Source organism: Haliotis rubra, unplaced genomic scaffold, assembly GCF_003918875.1.
Source record: "Haliotis rubra isolate DU_JTF1 unplaced genomic scaffold, ASM391887v1 Scf689, whole genome shotgun sequence".
Lineage (NCBI taxonomy): Eukaryota > Metazoa > Mollusca > Gastropoda > Lepetellida > Haliotidae > Haliotis > Haliotis rubra.
In genome coordinates, this window is record NW_025767400.1 from 342,167 (window position 1) to 369,343 (window position 27,177).

Here is a 27,177-nt window from a genome sequence, read left to right on the forward strand (position 1 = left end):
TCTTTTCGTTCAGGACTTGGGAGAACAAAGACATTCATAATTAATGTCCTTCTGAATCTTGTCTGCTACGAACATGATCAATCTTATTCTAAACTTTTTAACATGCAATTAACCAGACTGATTCTAATTTCTTCAGCCAACAAAAAGTCCTTCAATAGTGAACCAAATTCATAGTCTTCACATGTTTTGTTACATAAGTAATGATATTCATTGCACCAAATTCCTGACAATTACTATACCATTCCTGTAATCAAAGAATTACTAAATTTTAAAGTTTAGTACACTAAACCATTTCATTACTTTACAGGACCTTCATATTTTCTTTAAGGACCCTTGAAATTAGTAATTAGTGGTCCTCTTAAGACCTCTAGTCCTATAGATCAAGGTAAAACCATGGAGGTGGTAAAGAATGAGTGAGTGAGTATGTTTTACACCACTTTTAGCAATATTCCAGCAATATCATGGCAAGGGACACCAGAAATGGACCTCACACATTGTACTCATGTGGGGAATCGAACCCAGGTCCTCAGAATGCCAAGCTGGCGCTTTAACCATTAGGCTACCCCACCACCCCAGGTGGTACAGAAATGATACTGAATCATTTCCCAAAGTCTTGACAGGTGATTAGCTCCAGAATCCATGCATCCTTCCTTTGTTTTGGGCAGTGACAGTTTGCTCAGGGTTCATCCTTCTATCAGTCCCTCTGGGATTCCACGGCAAATTTTTAAGAATTACGCATCCCATTTTTGCAAAATTCTGCAAAGGATTCTGCAGTTAAATAACAACAAAAAATAATAAAGAATTTCAACTTTAATTCTTAAACACAAAGCTGTAAATGTTTTAGAGCTTCATGACATTCAAGGTACAGCTGGCAGCTTGTTTTTTCTTGCAAGATGGGTTTTTTTTATTTAGAAAGATGATTTTAAGAGTGTGAACAGGAATGACATTACACACTCTACAAAATATTGTTTTGTTTATAGGCAATCTTGATTCAACTTTCAAAATAAGTAAATTCCGCGGCAGAAAAATGGCAAATTCTGCAGGTAGTCTGCATGAAAATGCATTTCCGTGGACCAGACGTTTTTCTGCATGAAAAGGTATTTTCCACGATTTATTCTGCAACCGTGGGATCACGGAATCCAGGAGGGACTGTTCTATGGAGGTTTCCTCAGAGGTATCGTATCAGAGTAAAAGATTTGATTTAAATAAGATTTGAGTATTATGGTTATACTCAACAAACGTTACACAAGTATTTAGGATGACACTTTCTCAGTAAAGTAGAGATTTTAGTACTCAGCCATTATGGCTTCTACCTGAGTGAGTTAGATAGCTGTCACTGTGTGCTGGCGATTAGGTACCTGACTCTGAGAGTGTGGGTTGGAATCCTGGTAGGGACTTCAAATAGTACAAGAAATTGTTTCTTTACTGCAAATGTAGTCCTAATATAACATGCTGCAACTGACCCCTTTCTAAAAGGCATTCAGTATTCATGGTTATACTCATTTCTTTACTAAACCATGAGAAAGAACATGGACGACTATTGTTACCATTATCAGTGAGTGAGTGAGTTTAGTTTTACGCGCACTCACCAATATTCCAACTATATGGCGTCAGTCTGTAAATAATCAAGTCTGGACCAGACAATCCAGTGATCAACAGCATGAGCATCGATCTGCGCAACTGGGAACCGATGACATGTGTCAACCAAGTCAACAAGCCTGACCACCCGATCCCATTAGTCGCCTCTTAGAACAAGCATGGGTTAGTGAAGATCAATATTCTAACCCGGATCTTCACGGGTGTACCATTATCAGTACTTAATGGGCTGCTATACATCACATTCCTCCATCATGTATGAATATATATATTTTACATGGCTCTATTCTGTGTAGAGGAGACACTTGTCTATTATTAATCAGCTAATGAAATGAAACCATGAATAACTCACAGCAGTCAGATGAGTCTCCCTCGGTGCATGAAATATTTGCACACTCTACCCCTGCCTGACTAGGAACAATGTGTGGAGGTGATTTTATCAAGGCTGTTGTACATGTGAAGCATGTAAAGCCAGAATGTCATTTGTGATGGCCTTGATGCCATCTGTCTTGCTGCACTCAGGCTTGACACATGTTACAATTACCTCTTTCTGATACTACAATTTCTCTGCATTTTTACAACATACTTGTGTTATAGGGACTAATTCAGGACAGCCATCGTTCAAATATTTAAAAACTAAAAACTATGTACTCAAGACATGTGAGACTTTATTGTAATTATTTATATGATGCTAATCTGTATTCCATGTAATCCATATCACTTCCTGCATTGTACATTTTTGTTTGTCATGTAACTAAAGAAGTTTCAACTCAACTATGCCTTCATCTTCATCAACGCACAATTCGTCTTAAACATGAGCTAATTCCCCAGTTGACGCATGTCTAAATCTGAATACTGGGCAGTTATTCATTTAATCATGATGATAAGCAAGTAATGAGCGTAGGCATTAACAACTGAAAATTATTCTGAACATCAGAAATAAATCTGGAGTCATTTACAATACGAAACTTCAAAAACACATGCACAGTGATCACCTTTTGCCATGTTGGATATTTTTTAACAAAATCATGCTTCAGATATATAAATATAATTATACAACAAAATGAACACACAAAATCCCTCTGTGAGTTGGAAAAACTAGTGCACAACTCATGTAAGTTACTGATAACATCAGTCTATGTTCTGAAAGAACTCATCGCACAACTAGGGTCTGTTTAAGTGACTTTTCGATTGATCTTGTTGAAACTATGTAAGATAAACAAAATATAAAATAGGGTTGCATAGCATGGTGCTCATAAAGATACAGACAGGACCTAATTCTGTTTTGAGTAATAAGCGTATTACATCTTGATTATATGACAAATATCTTCGGACCCATTTTCCATCTAGCTTCATTTCAGATGTGACTTCAGTATATCAATTTCCCCCCCAAAAAAACAACAACAACAACAATATCTCTTGCACCAGAGCTCTTGGACAGCTATTTGTAGCATTGTACCTTTCAAGACAGGATATTTATTCCTTCCTTCAAACACTGTAGCAATTGGATCCAGGGCATTCATCATAATAAACAGGAGACACAAATAGTAGACCAATGAAGGTCTGGCTTAGAATGAGCCTTCAGTAACCCATGCTTGTCGTAAGAGGCAACTGACGAGATCGGGTGGTCAGGCTCGCTGACTTGGTTGACACATATCATCAGTTCCCAACTGCACAGATCGCATGCTGTTGATCACTGGATTGTCTGGTCCACACTCCATTATTTACAGACAGTCACCATAAAGCTGGAATATTGCTGAGTGTGGCGTAAAACTAAACTCACTCACTCACAAGTAGTGCAATGGATAAACGGAGGATGATTCTTTCCCAAACTGTATGAATGTATAGATTAGGGATGCCACGACACATGCATTGATACTTTTTTCTAAGACGATACAATAGTCGATACATTCAAAACTGTATCGATATTAAGTTTTGAAAGTATTGGTTTAAGTATGTTTATGTATCATTTACAATTTGCAATTGTACCATGTTTTTTTAATTTATGATAATTATAAATGATTATTTTTCATGCACAAAGATGGGAAATTAGAACTTTTTAATCTCTGAGAATAGAAAATGTTGATCTTTTCATGGACAATTATAAAATATGAAATATTAATGTTCAAAATGTAACTAAATTTACGCAATAATGCCACCAAAAATAGGTATCGTGACACGTATCGAATCATGAAACTTATGTATGGTGACATCCCTATTATAGGAATATTTATAGGTTTGTTTAACACCCTAATCTTCCAGCTACAGTGAGACCCCGCATTCCAGGACACATTCGTTTTTCGTAAATCATCCGAATAACTGAATATCCGGATATCCGAATTTCTGTCATCCAGGCTTTGATGTTGAAACGGTAGCGAGCATACACTTCTAGTTTATAATCACTTCCAAAACAGTTTTGATTTGCCAATTACAATTCACTCTGTATCAGATAGGTCTACTAATCAGCACCAATACCCTGCTGATTGGTCATTAATCCGGATTAGCAGACCTTGTCTCGTATCAAGACACGTGGGACTCTCGTACTTCACTTCACACGGTCAGCGGAAGATCAAAGCTTCCTGCAGATAAGGGAGTAATTTTTTTGTTGATTTAGCCGGTTGGTTTGTAAAAATTATCGTCCAGAAACGGAAACCACATATCCGTTATAGACAGTCACTTTTATAATGTAAGAGATTGGTTTTTATGAAAACTGTCCGGGAGGCGAGGTTTCCAGATATCTGAGGTCCAGGTATCCAGGGTCTCACTATATATGCTATCTGTCTGTTAATAATTGAGTCTGGACCAGACAATCCAGTGACTGACATCATGAGCATCGATCTATGACTAAACTTCGGTATTTTCACTGGAAGGATCACATTTGCCAAGGATCGGCCGCACTCATCTAGTGCTTTCAGAAAACAGGATGTTTAGAGGCAACATTAAAATCAATACCAATGAACTGGTCAGCGTAGGTAATTTATCAGACCCAAGCTTTTACACTTTCTCCACTGTATGTGCTACTGATCAACAATAACAGGAATGTCAAGAAAGAAATTCTTCAAATACCTCCATCTCATGAATCTGTTGTTGTAGTAGAAGACATTTCTTCTCCAGCTCCTGAACCTTCTCACCAGAGTTACCTTCCCCTGAAATCCAATACCCGATATCACATGTCACACAAAAAAGTGATATGTACCTATTATCTGATGAAACAATGTGCAGAACTACCATGGTTTCAGAAGATATTTTCCAACATGCACTTACAGGTATAATCATTAATTCTCTGCTTTTTTTTAACTGACAAGATAGCTTTTATCAAAACTGTATTGGGAATACACTGTGACTATATTCCCCAATATTTTATGGGGAATATTTGCCAGATTTAATAACTTTGATTCTATATGATTCCAAATATACCGAGAGATGACATGCCCACATGATAAATGAGTTTTTGGTTTTGATTCCCCATTGCCAATGAGCAATTAGCTTTTTGCTTTTAAATATGTAAAATATATAAACAAACTTGGAAATTTTAACTATAAATTGTATATTTATATACTTATCCTATCTCACGACTTGCACCTCTCTCTCTTCATTCGACCATGAGTGGAAACGAATTAAACTTTGCTCCAGGCCTTCCTTGTCCCAGTCCCCGTGCTGTGCATGCCTTCCTGCCTTAGCCATGCTCACTAGGCCGTGACAGCACGTGGCATGCGCAGTCCTCACCCACGTGATCACCTTCCATACTCATTCTCGATCTTGGAGCCGTAAAAGGACAAAACCGGAACGGTGGTAATATATGTAGTGGGGAGGTAGGGTGGGACTTTATCGTGTGAGATAGGATAAGTATATAAATATACAATTATAGTTAAAATTTCCAAATTTTTAAACTTATCCTTTCTCACGACTTGCACTTATCCCACGGTAGGAAGGTGGGTCATAGATTACCCGAAGTCCAAGCGATAACAGCTAAGCGTTATGCCAAAACAACCGTAGGAAGCAACTACAAGGTAGGCCAATAACTACCAAAGTTACTACGTGTGAGGGTTAGTTCGAACCCATTGACTTACTAAGCACAAGTGCTCCAGGGACTGGGATTCCCGAGCAATGTGGTGTTCAGTCACTACCTTCACGAAAGTGAAAGGACGCAGCTTAGCGAGTGTAATCAGTCGCATTACCACGATTTCCAAGGTCTGACGACCAGTATCGGGCCAGCCCCTGCTTTGAAAAACCCCCACAGACACCGTCCCGTGGAGGGTGAAAGGGTAATTGAATCGGAAAACTCACAAGTCCCAGAAGAATCGAAGACACAAATCAGAAATAAAATTCAGAATTTTATTCAGATTGTACACAAAGCAGAAACGATCGCAACTGGTGATCATCTGCGCTGAAGCTGATGGTTTCTCGAGTGCCGAACAGGTGATAATGAACAAGTGCTGAATTCCAATTCGTTGTGATGAAGGGCCCTTTCTCCTGATGACCACTGCTAGGCCACTTGATGGAGAAAGTGAGCTATCTCCTGTTATAAGAACGTTCAATAAGTCGAGCAACTACGTCAGTTCTGACGGAGTGCTCAATGTAGTATGTTCGGCGCATGGAGATTGTCAGTCAATCTACAGGAACATTCACATTGTAAACGAATTGTAGAAATTCGTACGATCGGTGACCTCAGGAACGTTTCGGTTGGCCGAACAAAATAATGGTGCGCCAGGTGGAGTGATAAAGGTAGTAGATCGCTGCCTGGTGACAGTCCTTGCATAACTGCAGTGACTTCTGAACTCAGTGCTTGAACTAGTCAAACCGTTCACGGTTGTTTCTGTCTGTCACCCTCGATAAGCAGTCTCTCTCGACTGGCTGTCAAAATCCCGACACATTCACTCTTACCCCGGGAATGGCAGTGTTCATTGTTACTAGCATTTAAAGGCTGGACTTGGTATCCTATTCTTGGGACCAAGACAAGTCTGCAAGGGCACTTCATAGTCACTCTAATCATCAAAATTCCGGTAAACAAACAGTAGTCCGCCATTTGCAAACGTTATACACGAGTGACAAAAAAACGGACAACATGGTCTTCGGTTAACCGGGCGAGTCGCAACTCATAAATTCCGGGCTGAGCTATGCTGGCTATTTGACAAAACATCACTGCTGGTACCATGCGCAAAACTTCACCCATTTGTTATCTGTCCAGAAACTTGCTTATCATGTAAAACAAAGGGAGCTGAAGATGACGAACCATCTGCAACAATTGCACCCAGCGATACACAAACACGCTGTTACCAGTAGTCTGTAGTAACAAGACTCATCGGAGCGTCGTAAAGTATTCCTGGCTAGCAAGCGTATCTAGTTATGCCATATCGGGTGGTTGTAGAACTGATATCTACACCGAAGGGTAGAATCGTTGAACCGAATCATTCATCAAAGGTGAAGATCGGATGGTAGATTAAATCTGGAATGAGATGAGCCCCCCGGTCACGGAGGACTCTTGAGAACTGGGATCGTCAGACCGTCAAGTGCCGAGCGTGATATCTCTAGATGACTGCGCTACTGACATCACATGTAAATCAATTCGGCATGGTGAAGCACATAGCTACTACCTCTGTACAACCATCCGAAAAAGGGGTACAAGGTGGGATAAGTTATGTGACTAATAACATTAAGCACCTCACAAGCCGTAAGGTAAACCGGATAAACAAATCAAATTGTCGAGCTTAGAGCTTGCCACTTCGTAATGAGGAATTCAGCGCCTCACAGATGCCCTGAAAACTATGATCCTGTTGAAAACTAGCAGAGTTCGACAAATTTGGCCCAATCTAGATGCAAGTTCACGAACCTCGTTGAGGATGTGCAAAACCAATGTTGACAAGTCCCGATCCTTCATGTTGAATGCAATCAATTGAACATCTGGTATCTTGCTCTAGGTAGCTGTAGGAGGTCGGCGAACCATGCGATCATGTTTGTCGAATCAACAAAAAACCATTCCTGCCTCTTATAGGCGACTGGCGTAGCCTGAACCATGAAAACAAAGACGAGGTTCGATGTGGGTTAAGTGTCTTGGGAGGCATCCCAGACACATTTGGCATAGGCTCTGATAGGCTGGTAAGATGCGCCGTGTTGGAAATAACACGAGTGAATCGTGAATCGCCCAATTCATGAATAAGCTCAATTGCTGGCAAGGTCCGAGGAACGGATTATTGACGAAAGCTGACAGTTCGATAAATGCTGACAATTCAGTGAACTTGAACGGCCAGGTGAACTGGTTCGACGATAAGGAGCTTTTCGGCCTTGTGAAACGGTACGAGTCGGGCTGGTAAATCGGTTCAGGGTGGTGAACCGGAATGTTGACGTGATCTGAATCAGTCCGTGATCTGGATCGGCGTTATGATCTGGATCGTGACTGTGATCTGGATCGGTTCGGTAATCCGGAACGTTTAAATGATCTCAGCTGATGGAGAGATCTAGAATGCTCAGATGAACCGGTGAGGCGAGGTGAAATGTTCCGGCCGAGGTGAATCGTTTCGGTGCTGTGAATTGAATCGATGATGTGAACCGTTTCAGCGATAAGAAACTGTGTCGATGTCGTAATCCACATACGCCGTGGTGAAACGGTTCGGTCTGGTGAATCCATTTGGTATGGCGAACCGATTCGGTGTGGTGAATTTATTCGGTATGGCGAAACGGTTCGGTCTGGAGAATCCATTCGGTATGGCGAACCGATTCGGTGTGGTGAATCGGTTCGGCGATTTGACGATGTAGATCGGATGTGTGAGTCAGCTGGCAACACAGAGCGTTTTGATGAGGCGGAACCACGAGAAGACATCTTATGATGCGCCAATAAAATTATCACCGTCCGACATGGGAATCTCCGGACGACGAGCAGTTAATACCGGTCAGCGTTAAAAGCGGGGGTTTGTCCGGTGATCAACTGTTGAAGTGTAACGAGCTCGGTCTGCCAGCCAATGGGAGCAAGCATGTCTACATGCTCTAAAAACGTCCTTGATAAGGGAGCACATTCCCGACAACGTTTGCTCCAGGAACACAGGTCAATACAACCCACACATGACGAGTGGGGATCCGAGGAAGTAAACATTGTTACAGTGTGCGCAAAATTACGCTACTTAGGGTCAACAGCAAGAAGCATGGTGTCTCAACCCGGCGCTGGAGAGGGCTCAAGCGCAGGATTCCAAGACTCAGCAATAACCTATGACCGAGGCAATAGGTCATAGGTTCCACTGAACCATAACGCAGCCTAGCAGGTGAAACCACCCGCACAGAACGATGTTAATGAGGGGAACTATCACGTAAAGGTGCTGACCGTAAGTGCTCACTAGCTCTAGACTGACAAGACGGGATATCCTGATTCATCTGAGGTGAATGAGACCGACTACGAGAATCACTCTGACGAAAACACACCGTACGGCTAGGTGAACCGGATCGAAATGGCCAACCACTTCGACCAGGTGAGACTGAACAACTACGTGAATCAAAACGCTGTGGTGAATTGATTCGACTATGAGATGGTGAGTCGAACCGAAACCTATGTTGAGGTGAACTGAGTCGGGAATGTGAACCGGTTCGTCCTGGTGAACCCATTTGATTATGTGAATCAGTTCGTTCAGGTGAACCCATTCAATTACGTGAATCAGTTCGGTCAGGTGAATCCATTCGATTACGTGAATCAGTTCGGTCAGGTGAACCCATTCGATCACGTGAATCAGTTCGGTCAGGTGAACCCATTCGATCACGTGAATCAGTTCGGTCAGGTGAACCCATTCGATCACGGTCTGGTGAGCCGGCTCGGCTGAGTGAACTAGTTCGACCCTTGGCAATGACACGGCTAGGTGAATGGTTCCGTTCTAGTGAACCAACACTGACATTAGACCCAATTCTGATAGGTGAAATGAATCGAGGTGGTGAATCGGTTCGGACTGGTACATTTGAAGGACGACGAGAGCTCGAGCGTGACGGGATCTAGAACGACACTTCCCAGCAATAGAAGAACGAATTCGAACCTCCGAACCAGATGGTGACTCAACTCGTGTGGGTGAATTGTTTCGGTGGGATGAAACCGTACGAAGAGGAGAACGGTTATGTTCCAACCACGCCGATCAACGCTTCAATGATGAATGCTTGGATTTAGAAGTTTTCGAGGACTTTGAACGGTCCGAAGAACCGGATCTACGAGATAAAGTAGATCGCAGGTCTTGTGTAGAGGAAATATCAGTCATTACCACCCTTGCATGCCCATGAGAACTGGAGCTAGGCGAGGAAAGCGTCCCAAACGCCTTTCAACATTCTCAGACAAATAGGAATCCGACGAAGCGTCCATAAAATCTTCGTTAGGAGAGACGGGAGATTTAGAACGGAGAGCAGGTAGGGTGGGGCGATGTAAACATTGGTTTTAGCGGGAGATGGACCAGATCCCGCATTTAGCATTCCTGGCACTATCTGCCTAACGTCTGGCACAAGCACGTTTGTAAGCTTTAAAATCCACATTAGACAGTCCTGAACACTTAGGACAACGTTTGTCCTAATCACAACAACCCACATAATCACCACACGATGTGTGTGGGTCCCAAGCTGAAAAAACTTTATTACGCTGAGCGCAAAACTTCGTTTCTGGCCTGAACAGGCTTAACCATGTTGAGCAATTATCAGACGAAAAAAAAAATTCACGTCCACTCTGTCGAGCGACAAGAAAGAGAATGAGTATGGAAGGTGATCACGTGGGTGAGGACTGCGTATGCCACGTGCTGTCACGGCCTAGTGAGCATGGCTAAGGCAGGAAGGCATGCACAGCACGGGGACAGGGACAAGGAAGGCCTGGAGCAAAGTTTAATTCGTTTCCACTCATGGTCGAATGAAGAGAGAGAGGTGCAAGTCGTGAGATAGGATAAGTTTAAAAATAAGCATTTACCAAAAACTTATGAGAATAACATCCAAGAAAGTATTTCCATAGGCAAGAAAACTCATCTTTTTTAATTTAATTTCAACAGAGCAAAAACAATGTTTACACCAGTAATATAAACCTGAAGTGTGCTTCTCACCATATATTAGGCATCTCTTGTTTTCCCGGAATAACCGCATTTGAGGTTTTTGTTTGCTCTCAGGTTTTACTGTTTGTAAGTAAGACCTCTTCCCAGGTTTTACTTTTTGTAAGTAAGACCTCTTCCCAGGTTTTACTTTTTGTAATTATTTTTTCCTAACTCTATATGAACATCAACATTCAAATGATATATGAGTGTTTGAAATCAATTGAAAAATATCATCCAAGATCAATTTCAAAGTGCAAATGTTTTCTCCAACAGGATTAGAACCACATCTATCAGGTTAATAAGCTGATGCTCTACCTCAAAGCCACCAAGCTGATGAAGATGTTGGAGTTGAATTATCTATTTATAGTTACTGTCATTAAATTGATTTTACTTGCACTTCAGTTATTGTTATGTAGCTTCATTAAATGATTATCTACATTATAATTATCCATCATTGACGGTTTATATGTTAGAGAAAACACGCCCCTGAGGTTTTGGTAAAGAATGTTTTATATTCTCTTCCAAAACCTCAGGGGCGTGTTTTCTCCTATACGTATATTCTGGAACAACTTTCCATTGAGCAACTTTTGATGCTAAAATGTTCCCATGTTTCGATAAGTGCATGCACTAAAGATACTGAAATTATGAACAGATAGGTAATTTAATTCCAATACCACCTATCATTATTTAATAACAATAAATGTTTTTCTTGGTTTAATGTTACCAACAGCTTCAAGGGCCAAGGGAGGTAACTCTGATATTTACATTGTTTTTAACTATAACATGTTGCATTTTGTAGACTTGGTTATTAAATTTAGAAAGGTGCTTCATATTAGCAGAACTTCTGCAGCAACCAGCATCATGATCACCGCCATCATCACTATTATCATATAGTCATGTGTACAAACCTTGAGCCTTTTGGAGTATCTTCAGTTTATCTTCTAACACTCTTATTCTTTTGTCCTGAAATGACAATCAGTTCATGGTCAACATGAAACACTTATAGTAACAAAAACTATATAAAAATGTCAGTTGAACAGGTCAAAAATGGAAACATCCTTCGAAACTATAAGTAAGCTCAAATGGCCTTTCATGACAGATGAGCTAAAAATAAGTATCACATTAATATTTAAGTTTTTTACCTTTTCCGTAGTTTCTTTACTGTGATACTGCAGCTTTGTTTCCAGCTGTGTCACCCGAGACATCATTAAACTCAGCAGCTCACGATCCGAGGGAGCTGATGTAGAAAAAATATTAAACATGTCATGCTAAAACATGAAGTTCTCTCAATAATCTATCTGTTGGAGAGCAGCTAAAATAATGAATAAGTATTTGTTTAATTCAAATCTGCTTTACTCAATTAGTAATGTCGATCAATTCAATGAACATAAGACACATGGTTGGGAAACATTGATACACCATAGCTGATTCATGAAGACGTTGAAGTCAAAACATCTACTGAGATTGCATAAATCCATTAACGTATTATTTCATAACTTCACCACTGAGTTTTATGATCAAGTAAATTAGTTTGGTGTAATACATTGAATATAATAAACGACCTTCCATGTGATACCATACCAGGAGCAAAAGCAAGTTTGATACTAAATCTTTCACAAGTTTCATAAAAATGGTTTATCACGGAAGCGATTAAATATTCTGTTTATTACTCTCCAACAAAAATTGATAGAAACTGCCTACAATGTGATGACTCTCAGCTTTCTTCGACTCAAGCAAGGTCTAATACCATTTTGACAGAGGTATTAGCATTGTGGCGTCATAACTGTAAACCATTATGACGTCATACGTATATAGCGAACACTAGTGTAGTAATGCTGTAAAACTACGGCGAGTAATAGTATTTTGAAAACTATAGTGGGAGGAAAGCTATGAGTAATGTTGGTCTTTGATGTTTACTACTTTGGTGAAATCCATGAGAACGGGCCTGGTTCTGACAAACCTGCCACTTCAACCTACAGTCAAAGGATTCTAGTCTAAGGGACACAACTCTACCCAAGGGAAGCAACTCTGTACAGTTGATTGTGGCACCTTTGTAACCAGGACCAGCTTCACGACCCTGAACCTTATTATACCAGCAGAATCCTCTGCTTGTTTCAATACGCAGAAAAGGTGCAAAACACTTACATGCACCAGGATGCCCCTGATCTCGACCTGGAGAGGTTCCTGAGTACAGATGCGAAGGGTGTCGGCTTTCTATTTTCGGCAAGCCTCCAGCAAAGGGGTCACGCCCTTTCAGTCTACTGGAGGCCATTCCTGATGTAACTTCCTCCAAAAGCCGACTCTCATCCTCTGTTGACAGAGACCATGTGTACTCATTGCTAGAACTAAACATTCTGTCATTCATAAGTCAAAGACCAGCTGGGGCAGTGGGGTAGCCTAATGGTTAGAGCGACCGCTCTTCACGCTGACGACCTGGATTTGATTTCTCACATGGGAACAATGTGTGGAGCCAATTTCTAGTGTCCCCAGCTGTGACGTTGCTGGAATATTGCTAAAAGCGGTGTAAAACCATACTCACTCACTCAAAGGGCTGCCAACAAAAAATGGAATCAGCCACGTTTGAATATTCTTTGTGTTTTAAACATTAAAACCATTTTATCAGTCACTGGACATCATGATGAGTGTCCAGTTTGATATGAGTGTCATGGCAATAACAACCAGTGACAGACTTACATTATTTTGCCAACATTGCAAAAAATAATTCATGACTTATTTCCAAGAATAAATTCAAGGCGGAAACTGTTTGGTGCTACAAATACTAAGCATAAGGATGCAAAGTTTTATCAAGGGAAAAATTTAATGTTTTGTTTTTTCTAAGGTACTTGATAACATGTCTTAAGAGGACTTAAACATACCATAGGCATGTGCTTTTGTGCATTGCACCATAGACTTCAATATGAAATATTAGAATAATTTCTGGATTTGTAATTTTTATTCATGCTAATTAATCATACTTTTCTTTCTCCTGTTAATGCCTAAAAAACAACACATGTCCTCAGCTGTAATTGATGAACTGGAGAACATATAATGTGTGTATAACACTACATGAATATATATATATATATGTAAATCATATCATATATCAGAATTAAACAAATACCTGAATAATCTGGATTTCTGAAGGGCACTGGTCTCTGCCTGTCAACATAGATGTACAGTATTAACAAACACAAAACAACAACTTGGATTACTTGCACAGTGATTGTAAACATTCACAAGTCTATCCATAATCATGCTAATAACTATGATGAAGTTCTACAACAGACTAACTGAAACTTGGCAGTCCTTCACACTCTCAGCTATGTGAAAAGAAAGATGAGGTATAACATGTGTACACTGGGGTGGAAATAACCCATTGCCCGACGCCCGAGTCCAGTGTTTTTTCAAGTCGGGCAAGCAAATTTGTATATCATGCTGTACCAATGTCCAGTTGACTTTCTAATGTTAATATGTTTATTTAAACAATCAACAAGAAAATCGGCCGGTATAGAGGAAAAATTATCAGGGCAAGTGATTTTACATGTGCCACTGTACCAGTGTACACTAGCAATTTTAAAGTTATTTCCACCCCTGGTACAACATACAAGATGAATGATTTATTTAGATCTCAAAAAGTATCATTGCCAAATGATGTCATGTTCCTATTCATCACATACATTGAAATGCGGCGGTGACCATTCATCTGTGAAATCCATTCTACAGCTACAGTCTCAAAAGAATGACAAAAAAAATTATCTTATAATGATTAATTATCAAAAAGGATATTTCAGTAAAATGAATCATAACAGAAATTCACTAATATCTAAGAGTCTTGTTGGCACATTTCCAAACTAATAATGTGACAGTTTGGTTAATTCCAAACTGGACTTTGGGACCAAACTTAAATTCATTTGTGACATTTGAAGAATTTTCAGTGTGCAGTTTTTAGAAGAACTGTAATAATTTAGACTTGATCCACTGGTCAACATTGCTAACATCCGTTGTCATGTATATGGTCTGCATAATGTACAATCTTGTGATGTCACTGTTGCCGACATGCCTGAGGTATACTGGTATTACCGCTCAATAGAAGTTAAGGAGATTCTGATTCTTTCATATTGCAATAGTAACACGTCATGGCATTTGTTCATAACTTCATCCTAGTAGGGGGCGGTGGGGTAGCCTAGTGGCTAAAGCGTTGGTTCGTCACGCCGAAGACCCGGGTTCGAATCCCCACATGGGTACAATGTGTGAAGCCCATTTCTAGTGTCCCCCGCCTGATGTTGCTGGAATATTGCTAAAAGTGGCGTAAAACCAAAACTCAGTCAGTCAGTCAGTCAGTCATCCTAGTAGTATATCATGCTGGTTGTGGAATGGACGTGGGTGGTAAGATATTTATAACCAACTTCTGATCCTGTTGTAATGGTTATATCTAACAATATCCACTATCAATGACAGTCAATCTAAATACTGCGCTTGGGTGGCCAGTGGATTCTGTGATAGGAACAAGGACTAGCTAAAAATCTGAAATATCATAGAAGGGAAGACTTATTAATGATTATCAATATGAAAAAATGTGTCATCGACAATATTGTGCATAATCTATTTTGATGAAATAAGTTTTTAATTCACTTACACAATTCAAGAAGTAAGGTCTTCATTCATAGACTGCTTCTAAATTATGTTCTGAGTGCTGCTTTGGTAGTAATTCATGGACAAATGTGCCACCACTTTCCAGTGATGTGAAATACGTTGATTTCTTTCAGACCTTTTTAAATTTTTATTTGCTCAAAGTTACTTCTCTGATATTTATTGATCATTGATCGGTGTTTATCTAACGATTATCAATCTTTATGATCTGTATCAATAACCAGCCATAACAGGATCCAAACCATATACCTGATCAGATCTGAGGTCAGCTGCCTTGTCCACATGACCAAAGAGGTTAAGCCCCTCAGCAAGATGCAAGGTAAGGACACCATCTATGGGATTACTCCATGCCCTATCACATACTTCCTGGCCAGCTGAAGACATATATCACTGGTCACATAGTTGGGTATTGAGAATGATTCTACTCACAATTAACATGAAACAACTCAGCCACACATTGGGCGCTGATGTAGAGGCCATAAAACTTCAACGTCCCATTATGGGATACGACCAACAGACCTTACAATCTGTGGCCAGATGCATTGTCCACATCATAAAAGAGTTTACTTTAACATGTCTATTGTCAATAAGATTAGAATTAATCTTCAGTAACCCATGCATGTCGTAAGAGGCAACTAACGGGATAGGGTGGTCAGACTTGCTGACTTGGTTGACACGTCATCATATCCCAATTGCATAGACTGATGCTCATGCTGTTGATCATTGGATTGTCTGACCGCCACCGATTATTTTATAGCTGGAATATTGCAGTGTAAAACTAAACTCACTCACTCATGTCAACAGTGAAATCAGCCTATTGTTTGATGTCATTTTGTGACATAAAAAATCAATGACACTCAATTTCAAAGTTGCATTTAAATTATCTACATTAATAGTAATCCCGAAATAGAGCTAACCCTTAATTAGGAGGAGAGGTGCCTATACTGTTATACCATATAACACCAATGAATTAATAAATGGTGAAATATTAGATTAAAAATCATGATAATTAATAAAATACTCGGACAAGAACTGTAATAAAATAAAAGAAATCGTCCGACCGGGGATCATAATAATTATGAACGAACACCGTTCGGTCACTGTGCCCCTGGTTGCACCTACAGATACTTGTAACAAAAGGCACTCAGCACTCACCCATTGCCTGGCATGAACGGCGTCTTATGAGATTTCTTTAGGCTCGACATGGGCGAACTCATTTTGGGTGACCTCTGCTATCTTGTAACTCTTGAATTCAACCTAGATACAAATCATCCGATCAGCTGTCACTGATTGATGTTGTAGCGAAGGCAACCCACTGGCACTGTTAGAGCTGATTTCTTCCCATTACATTTCATGTAAACGTAAATACTCATCAAACTTATTAAAACCAGCTCATGATTGATCATCTGTGTCCGTCTTTCCTTTAAGTGTTCTAACTGTATTACGTTATGCTCCAGTGCCGGTAATTATCTTCCCGTCGCTAGGTTTGTTTACATCCAAGGACGCCATGTTGAAGTATTCGTGCGTGTTGCGCATGCGTTGAAATCGGTGACGAGAACTTTTGTTACCCCAGTCAATAATGTAACCGGTGATAGCCAAAGATGTGCTATTTCAGTTCGTTGTATCTGTATATAGCGACCTTGTTAAAATCAGCATTTATGATTAAAATATGGAATACTTTGCATCGATTCAGTGCATTACTACTTTAAGCTTGCTTATCTTTCTGTCAATGTTGACAGAGCAAAAGAAAATACACAATCCGATTAATGGATGACATGTGTGATTGCATGAGGTAACACTCTTACTCAATTTGGCATGAACCTACACAGTATGTTAGTTTACATTTTACGTCACATTATTACAGCCATGGTGAACGTATACAGTAAGTGATCAAACACAATAATGCATACAGACATACAGTAAGTGATCAAACACAATAATGCATACAGACATACAGTATGGGATCAAACACAATAATGCATACAGACATACAGTAAGTGATCAAACACAATAATGCATACAGACATACAGTATGGGATCAAACACAATAATGCATACAGACATACAGTATGGGATCAAACACAATTATGCATACAGACATACAGTATGGGATCAAACACAAACACTGAAATGACTGCTGCTTAACAATGTACTGTATTGAGGTGAGGTGAGGTGAGGTGAGGTGAGGTGAAATTGTGTTTAATGTCGTGCTTGAGAATATTTCGCTCATATGACGATGTATTGAGGATTACAATGTAGTAAGTGTATGAGTAAGAGAGGGTGAGGGAGTGAGTGAGTGAGTTTAGTTTTACGCCGCACTCAGCAATATTCCAGCTATATGGCGACGGTCTGTAAATAATCGAGTCTGGACCAGACAATCCAGTGATCAACAGCAGGAGCATCGATCTGTGCAACTGGGAACCGATGGCATGTGTCAACCAAGTCAGCGAGCCTGACCACCCGATCCCGTTAGTTGCCTCTTACGACAAGCATAGGTTGCTGGAGATCAATATTCTAACCCGGACCTTCACGGGTACGAAAGCAGGGATACACATGGGAGAGTGAGTGAGTTTAGTTTTACGCCCTTTTTAGCAATATTCCAGCAATATCACGGCAGGGGACACCAGAAATGGGCTTCACACATTGTATCCACGGTGGGAATGGAACCCGGGTCTTCGGCGTGACGAGCGAACGCTTTAACCACTAGGCTACCCCCACCGCCCCTAGCTCACACGGGAGAAGGTAAAATTTTCAACGTAAGTTAGTTAAAGCAAACATTTTTGTTTGTGAATCTTTTCAAGCCTGTTGTGTAGGTACGGCGGATTTTATAAACGTCTTTTGCAGTTTTCATATCAATAAAGGTAAACATACTTATAAGTGACCGGTAATATATTATAGGAGCATGTGCAGGTTGTCTCTCAGAGAGGGCCATGAGAAATATAGGTTACTACATTGTAACACGGACATGGGGAGAGTGACTGAGTGAGTTTATTTTTACGCCGCACTCAGCAATATTCAAGCTGTATGGCGACGGTCTGTAAATAATCGAGTCTGGACCAGACAATCCAGTGATCAACATCATGAGCATCGATCTACGCAAATGGGATACGATGACGTGTGTCAACCAAGTCAGCGCCCCTGACCACACGATCAAATCAGTCGCCTCTTACGACAAGCATAGGTTACTGAAGATCAATTCTAACCCGGATCTTCACGGGTCACATGGGTATGACAAGTAAAAAGAAGGTATGACAAGCATTAGGGGAATGTCTTTATGTTCAGTACATCAGTCAAGCAGAAGGCTTTGCCCCACCCATTCCTGTATTCAATGACCCAATCCATAAGGTACCACACTGCTTCGATTGGCCAGAATGCACGCAGCTATGATGACATGGAATATATCGCCCCTGCGTATAACATACATGTGCAAACAGAGGTAAGTCAATACAAGACCAACTTTAAGCCTTAAAGTCCTTTAACAGTGCTAAATATGTGAAACTATATCAGAGGCGGGACAACTTTATAGGTATGGGGGTCACGAGAAACGAGACAGTTATAAATTTTATATTTACTGTCTGTAATTTCATTTCGATAACATGCAGACATAAGCCTGTGTACTGATAATGAGACAAGATGAGAAACACATCAAGAATCAGTTTTCAAGCATTTATTTTGAAATAGATTTCATGACCAAATGTAAACGTAAACAATGACAGCGCAAAGGTACATAAATATTTTGTTCATTTTTCTCTGTTTGTACAACTTATTGATATAACATATATATAACATAGTATTTACAAATGACAGGTTTCATTTCAAAATGTAAACGTGACAATGACTTGTAGCTCATAGATACAATATTATTTTTATATTTTCCTCTCTCTGAGTTTGTACAACTTATTGATGCATACATTTATTATACAGTATTTACAAATGACAATATTATAAGCATTAACATTAAATAATAACACATTAATACATTCTTGCAATCCCGCTCCACAAAATATGCTATGACTATGAATAGTCTACGATTAGTATTTTTTTGTTTTCTCTGTTCACAACCACAGGGGCTTGTAACGCTAAAAACTGCCATCAAGGTATGTACTGTCCTTTTATATAGTGCTAAGACCTCGTGAGTGACAGTACATACCTTGATGGCAGTTTTTAGCGTTACAAGCCCCTGCATGTGTTCACTACAACAATTAATTATGAAAATAACAAATGATATTGTGTTAATTGTTGTTTGGATTATATAAATTATTTATGTTTATACAAAAAACGTTGTTTTTCGTGTTTCCGTTTTTGTTTCTGTTTTTGTTTTTACATTCAATTTCGCAATGAGCATTTATAACAACCGCTGCTATGATAAATAATGTTAATAGGTTTGCCATCTGTTCCCCATTTGGCTGTGGGATCACTCTTGAAAGTCTGCTTGACCTGGGCGCAATGGGAGCACGGATGTTGAACATCTTCCTCCTCATCACGCCTGCCCGTCACCCCCACCCCATCCACCATTCCCCCATCCCTACCCCATCCCCACATCCCCTTAACTCTATATCATGTTTGCAGCCCACTCTGTTGCCCCGATCATCACAAAGCCCACGAACGGTACCAGGGCCGGAAGTCGGCTGAACAGAGAGCGCCATGTTGATTTCTTTGTTCCATGGCTTGAAGGTGCTTGAGCCGGCTTGGCCATGGCAGCCTCTTCTCGCTCGGTAACTGAAGAAAAAATTGGGCGTGGAGTTACGACATGCATGTGGCGTTCCTTGTAAATGTGTAAAACTGGGACACGAACTCTGAGTAATAACTCTAATCCTTAAATTTTGGTTAATGTGGTAATTAAATGTCAGTTCGGAGACTTGAACAATATATTGACAGATCAAATTTACTACTATAGAAAACTGAAGAAGCAAAATGTCACTCACCTGCAAAGTATTTGTTTTCCAGCTGAGCATTTGCGATCCATTTCGCTGCAACATCCTGAGCAGCATTACACGTCATCAGACTGTAGTTGGGGATGTTCACTTTGGTCATGTCCACGTCTCTGTACCGCGACACAGGGGTCCGGTGTTGGATGAAGGACTCGCAGTTCCATCTGGCGTCCATCACCAGATCCTCACAGTTGGTCTTCAGATGGCGGTTCCAGCGCTCCTCCCAGCGTCTGACGGCTCCAGTCTCCTCATCAGAACAACCCACTTCCAGTGGTAGTTGACAGAACAATCCAGGACAGTGTGGGCAACCCAGTATCCAGACTTCGACGGGTATTCTCTGGCGCGGATGGCCTTCTTTGGTTCCCAGGACCCCAGACAGGCCTCAGAACCCGCCACAGCCAACACCTCTCCTGGCTGACACTGGTAGTGCGTGCGGATGTCAGCTCGGCATATGCGGGAGATGAACTGGGTGTGTTTAAAACCCCATCGGACCTTCATGGTGCCGCTGAAGAAGTTCAGACTTGTCCTGCAACAGATAAACTCCAATATACATTAAGAGTTAACAATCAGAAATTGGTGGGAAGGAAAGAAGGGAATGCCTACTTAAAATTAGCACTGTGTGAAGAAGCTGATGGGACTGAGGAAATCATGCTGTTTGGAGCAGCGTACGAACAGATACGTTCACAAAATACGTCATTACGTATATATAAAAAGTGGAAATATGTTCCTGGCGATAGAGAGGCTTGGTATTACCGGCTTCTGGAACGTATATAGACGTAACTACGTCATAGAAAACTCACTGTCTGTTTCTTGCTGGGTCCCAGTACAAAACCTGTGCATCATGCGTTGTCACCAGCCACGACCACTTGAAGGTGGCCGATATGGGCAGATAACTCTTCACCTTCCACACGTCCTGTTCTGTCTCCGACGGCCCGGCAGTCAGCATCTGCGGGATGTTCCATGAGCCAAGTTCGGGGATCGAACCCAGAACCCCGATTTTAACCCGACTGTCGGCACTCATCATGGCCTCTATCCCAGGAGGCAGGTTGTAGAGTTGAAACACGACCTGTACAGTCTGTCCTGGCATCGTGGGAGAAATATAGACTGACAAAATAACGAGAGCGAGTTGAATGCGGCTGTGTATCTAGGCAGACAGACAACAATAACGTCACGTGACACGCAGATCCAACCTGGTGGTGTGACGTCATTATTATTATGACGATATCTAAATTGTGACGTCACGTATTTGTAGCGTGGAGCAGAGCAGAGAGCTGCAAAGTTGTCGAAGCTGGTTCCCGGCTCCCTTTTCGCGTCGTCGTGTGTTGTGGTATGCGAGACTGAACCCAGCTTGCATTCTCGTCCCAGTCCACAATTACGCAAAAAGATGAATTTAACCTGACGTGCGAGCATCTGAACTGCCATTCCACTATGAGTTATAATTAATTGATTGATTGTTGGAAAGTGTTGCGCCATACATATATATAGTGGTCCCTAAATATTCGATAGCGACCAAGTAATCCAGTGGTTGATAGTATAAGTAACAATTTACGCAGCCGTTGTACACACTACAAGGCAACTCATAGACTCGTGAAGGTCCGGGTTAGAATTGGTCTTCAGTAACCCATGCTTGTCGTAAGAGGCGACTAACAGGGCCAGGTAGTCAGGCTCGCTGACTGGGTTAACGCATGTCATCGGATCCCAATTGCGCAGATCGATGCTCATGCTGTCACTGGACTGTCTGGCCCAGACTCGATTATTTACAGACGGAAGCCATATGGCTGGAATACTGCTGAGTGCGGCGTAAAAGTAAACTCACTCACTCATTAACAACCGTGTTCACACTGTTCAGAATAGATTTCCAAACTAAGACGTAAAGGTTAATTGAGAAACTGGTTTTCACTGAACTGAAGTGTCAAATAAGTAAGTGATCAATACATAATTAACAATTTACAATAAAACAGACAGTTTTAGGTTTACAATCACAAAAGGCACTTAGTGGCAGAAAGTTCATGTTCTTAGAAGTGCACAGAATGTTTGAATGTCGTATATCAGGCCAGTCTGGGTTCTTGAAAGCGGAAGAGGGTTGGAAGCGAACAGGCGTTCTGTGTTTATCACCCACTGCTGACACGTTGAAAAAACGCAAGTCAGATTGTACACTGACACGAATCGACCTCTTGTGTCTATTCTAAGGGACCGGTCATAATTTATGGCTAGGGGGGGGGGTGATGAAAATATGGAGAAGCATGTACAATGTGAATGACCCCCCCTAAAATTTATGTACAAAGTAAGTGACCCCACCCTGCATGTCATGTACAAAATGAATGACACCACCCCTGCCTTTCCATAATTTTTTAGCATATTTTAAAATATTTTTATGTACAAAATTGATGACCCCCCTAGCACATGTGTACACAATTGGTGACCCCCTGCCTCCCCAGAACGAAATTTGGTCCCCCCCTTTAAAATCATCATCATCCCCCTAGCCATAAATTATGAACGGTCCCTAAGAAGATTAAACCACCATATACACGTTCACAATAAGGTACATGATTCAGTGCCGCTACCATTATTGCCAAGACAGCATGGACTATTTTATTAACACTTCAAGCAGTTACTGCAACTAATCAATTTTATATAATTATGTATTCGTAAAAAGGTTCGCTTGCCCCAAGGGCCCCTTGGCTGTAACTGCCTCCTGTTTCATACTGATGAAACTGATGTGTTCGTGGAGGGTGTGGGGGTGCTTGTTGATAAAGCGTTCGCATAAGATCAGGTTCGAACCCATTTCTGGTGTCCCTTGCCGTGATATTGCTGGAATATGGCTTTCGCCCTCACTCGCTGTAACTTCTCCGGGGGGAATCAGAAGACGCTAGTTCTCCCACACGGGCAGATAACAGAAGACAACAGTTAGACGTCGGTTCCACAATTCCTCCATTAAAGCTGGCTCCACCACAAGCAGATAACTGAAAACACGAGTTCTGCCCCAAAGACATCGGCACACACGCAGACAAACTGACAGACCATTCCTCCATTAAAGTCGGCTCCACCTCATGCAGACGACAGATGACACCAGACATGGATTCACAAACACAATCAAGGTGAAAGTATAACGGATACAACAGGTTAACCTCCTCCGTAAATGATAACGACACCAAGAGAAGTCTACTTCTCATATTATCACCCAGGGATGAAAGCATCTCAACAATGGTGGCTTCCAGACACACAAGATCGTATCGCCACAGCATATGTCTGTCGCATTGTGTCTGCTGTCACGTACTGAACAATTAAACATCGTATCAAGATATGTGTCTGTACGTCACTTAGCATAAAACCACAACTGCTTCAGTTATTACATGATTTTATCGTTCATATGACAGCAGCCTGTCAAACGTCATGAAATGTAGGGGAGGTAACTCCTTAAATAGCAAGCGCGGCATCGAACTCAGTGTTGTCTCCCTTGGCACAGTATGGCCGAGAGTATTCGCCGGGAATTGTCGTCTGTTACTCGACAGGTTAGTGCTACAAACTAGTATATTAGAAACTCCGTTGTCAAAACACGCGGCACTATACGCAGAATGATAATAATTATAAATTTATAGCTAGATGGATTAATAATTGCGTAATAACAGATGCCTAAAAATTAATAATATGTTCTGGACGAAAATCATTCGCTGCTTCATGATTACAACTATGGCAGTTTTGAAATGTATTGAATCTTTTCTCTGCTGTTAGATCTAATCGTTTCCGTTCTGACTGTAAATTCTTTGTCGTAGTTTTTATTCCGTGAATTATACCCATAACGTATGCCAGTAGTTATTGGTGAAGAAGGTGCTGTTGCCCAGTCTACATCTGCATGGTTACTTTCTCCGACATTCAAAACAGAATCTTGAACTGTCTAAATAATTTGTTGCAACGAGTCTAAGTTTCGTAACAATTGTTAACTGTTTACCAGATAAATATGCCTCGTTGCCACTGATAGCGTAATAAAGTCTAATATGTACATGTTCTCGGACGTTCACGAATTATGTTTCACAAATCACGAGGGGAATATAATCTCTGACACGTCGTCACAGAGGACATTTTCCCGCTGAATTCGGTAAAAAATAGTAAGTTCATATTTATTGTTGTATGTTATCTTGATCCAGCACGCTTGGTTGGTGTAATTTCAACTCAAATTGGTTAATGGTGATATCTGTGACAGTGGCCTTTTTAAACGCGAGAAATAAGAATAGGTAAATTATTATCTGATGTGAAAAGATTTGTATATAAATAACGAAATGTTAAACTATTTTATTGTTCAGCGAATCCATTACATTTTCTTAAAGACAAACCACGAGAGTGAGTGTTATATATATTCTCAAAATATAACATTTTAATACATGTGTATGTCCTGAAATATAGCAATAGGAGATACAATATAATGATGGAAATAAATAAAGGAAAGTTTGGATGAGAAAGTGAAAGTTGATACATTCCAAAATAAACCCAGAAATTATTAATCAATGGAAAATATGTTCAACAGTCTCTTTCAGCGATGTAAATGAAATAATTAAACAATAAGTCTTGTTTGATTCAAATGTTCATAACATAATGTCGACATTCACCTATAGATGTATCAACTAGCTCTCTATAAAAACATGTGTTTAAAACATATTTCATTAAATAGACAAGAGAACAACATTGTTTGAGAGTGATGTACTAATTCCGCAAAATACCAAACCCTCAATAATGTACATGTGCAGGCGTGTCTGTTATTCTATATGCATTTGTTGTTTATGCAATAAAAAACATTTTAAGTACAAGAACCCTAACTAATGTTAACTTGTTACTATTTTAAGTACAAGAACTATAACTGAAATTAACCTGTTAACATTGTAAGTACAAGAACCCAAACTAAAATTAACCTGTTATCATTTTAAGCACAAGAACCCTAACTAGAATTAACCTGTTAACATTTTTGTTGTCTTGTAGCTCTGATTGTGTGGCTGAGTGACCAACTCGAAAATCGGGTCAGTATGAATCTTGGAGGAAGATATCGTCAACATCTTACTCGGCTGAAACGTGTTTTTGACACGTGGTGTAAATATGATAAACTGTCCTGAATTTGAATATTTACATAAGTATGTAAGTCATTATTACACATAATTCATGTACTGATGGAACACATTTTCCAAAGGTATTTGTCATAGATCGATATGGTTTTTAAATGTTTTAGCTGGCGAAGCAACCCGATTCTTCGTTGATCGTCTGTTATGCTATAGCTGTTTGTTCGCCTATTGGATATGTTATGTTTCACCGGTAACTTTGTTTTCATTTCTCAGACGTCATGCAGGTAAACGCTCTGTTCCCCCTCCACCCATGCACGCACCTGCAGGTGCACCGTGTCAGCATCTCTGTTGATGCTGGAACTCATTCAGCGCTATTCAGAACGACTGGGAAACGGAAGAATTCTCTGGATTTTATTCAATTAAAAATATATTTTATTTTATTTTATCATTTTGTCATTTGAGACGATTACGTCAATAAAGGGATTTTAAAAAAATAATCACACGAATATATCCTGACAAATATTTTGATATCGTATATTGTCATATCGGAAGTTTCTTTTGCTGTTGACGAAATGTTACAAACTGAGAAATATACACTTACAATAATAAAATATTGTTGTCATATTGTTTTTAAATAGTCAGAATTTTAGAATATGAGAACATATGTTTGTTTTAACTTTATAACTAATGATTTCACAGTAGTGAAAATATCTCTCTAAATTGTTAATATTTTGACGCGTTACCGGACTCAGGAACCGTTCCTGACATCCCCCGACCTCGGCAGCTCCATAACTGCCAGCCCATGGTGTCTGCAGGGAGGGTCACAGTCTGCTCACGTTAATTCAACCCTAGTTATCATATAAGAAAGAAATTATAGGAGACAGGTTTACAAGCAACAAGGTATGGAGCAAGCCAAGGATATATATGATTTATCAGTAAATGTTTAGTGTACTGGGAGATAAGTTTCAGAGAAATTTATGTTTAATGTCTGAATACAAAGAATTGGTTTCTGTGAAGTGCATCCAAGATGTTATGCGTGATCACAATGCATGCTATGTGTCATAATGTATTTCCTAAGCAAATCTTACGAATTATTTTGTGGATTGTGTCATTTCATGAAATAAATTTAATTTAATTTGCGATAAAAACATGAATTTCAATCGAGGAGAAGGTAACAAAATATTTCTCATTACAAACAGAAACTGCATAATGTAAAAAATGAACAAAACCGTTACAAATCTTTTTCTAACGTTATTCTTAATCATGATGCTTTGCAGCACAGGCGTGTCAAATCAAGAATCTTTCCTAAGGTATCAGATTATTTTCGGCCCCCAAACTCGTCATGATTGAAACACGCAATTTCTGTAAAATATTGAAGATGTAATTTAACAGCGACACGAAGGTGAAAGTGTGAATTCTCACTTTCCGACGAAATACACTATGTTTGTGTAAGCGAGGTGTGTGAATAATGTAGTCGTTTGATATCTAATAGCAAGTTAGGTTGAGAAAGAATGAACAGAAATAACAGTCATGGAAATAAATAAAAAAAATATCAGTGACCCAATTCTTTCTGTGTCACTGAGCAGCCATTCACTTCCCATGCTTCCTGATCCACTCCGACAATATGTTGTTAAAGGGATATTACACGAGGAGCGTGTGGGGGTCCTAGCAAGGATATTCAAAACCTGTCTGTCAAATCACAATTTATGATTGTTATTAGTCTAGCAGTTAATGATTATCCTAATGTCGCATACGATGTGTCAGCTTGATTCTTGTCACATGTAACAATTTAGACCTAGACTGTGAACTAGACACGCTGTATTTCTGTAAAAGTCAAATCACAGCCATTATGCTAAGTGCACACGAAGTGGCTCAAGGTGTTGAGGAGGAAAGTGTAAGAACGATGATGAAACTCTTATT

The 27,177-nt window shown here is 40.1% G+C and overlaps 2 protein-coding genes across 2 annotated transcripts in view; both read right to left on the minus strand.

Annotated features, from left to right (window-relative positions):
- The window catches only part of LOC124258263 (UBX domain-containing protein 11-like), a 31,649-nt gene extending 14,867 nt beyond the window's left edge, over positions 1–16,782 (minus strand). Inside the window, 6 exon segments of the mRNA XM_046692331.1 lie at positions 4,663–4,742; positions 11,537–11,591; positions 11,771–11,865; positions 12,774–12,938; positions 13,750–13,787; positions 16,434–16,782. Of these exon segments, the coding sequence (XP_046548287.1) occupies positions 4,663–4,742; positions 11,537–11,591; positions 11,771–11,865; positions 12,774–12,938; positions 13,750–13,787; positions 16,434–16,495 (495 nt within the window). The 5' untranslated portion in view covers positions 16,496–16,782.
- A 2,733-nt stretch (positions 16,783–19,515) lies between these two features.
- On the minus strand, positions 19,516–21,392 carry LOC124258264. Its single transcript, XM_046692332.1, has 3 exons — positions 21,010–21,392; positions 20,204–20,735; positions 19,516–19,997 (listed from the first exon to the last, which is right to left on the minus strand). The coding sequence occupies exons 1-2, from the start codon at positions 21,294–21,296 to the stop codon at positions 20,408–20,410; spliced, it is 615 nt and encodes a 204-aa protein (XP_046548288.1). The 5' UTR covers positions 21,297–21,392; the 3' UTR covers positions 19,516–19,997; positions 20,204–20,407.
- Positions 21,393–27,177: the final 5,785 nt, after the last annotated feature.

Excerpts from the sequence above, each read along its gene's own strand:
- LOC124258264 (XM_046692332.1), bottom strand. The coding sequence starts at position 21,296 with ATGCCAGGACAGACTGTACAGGTCGTGTTTCAACTCTACAACCTGCCT. Across the intron at positions 20,736-21,009 it reads GACCCAGCAAGAAACAGACA|GACAAGTCTGAACTTCTTCA; the intron begins GTGAGTTTTCTA and ends TATCTGTTGCAG.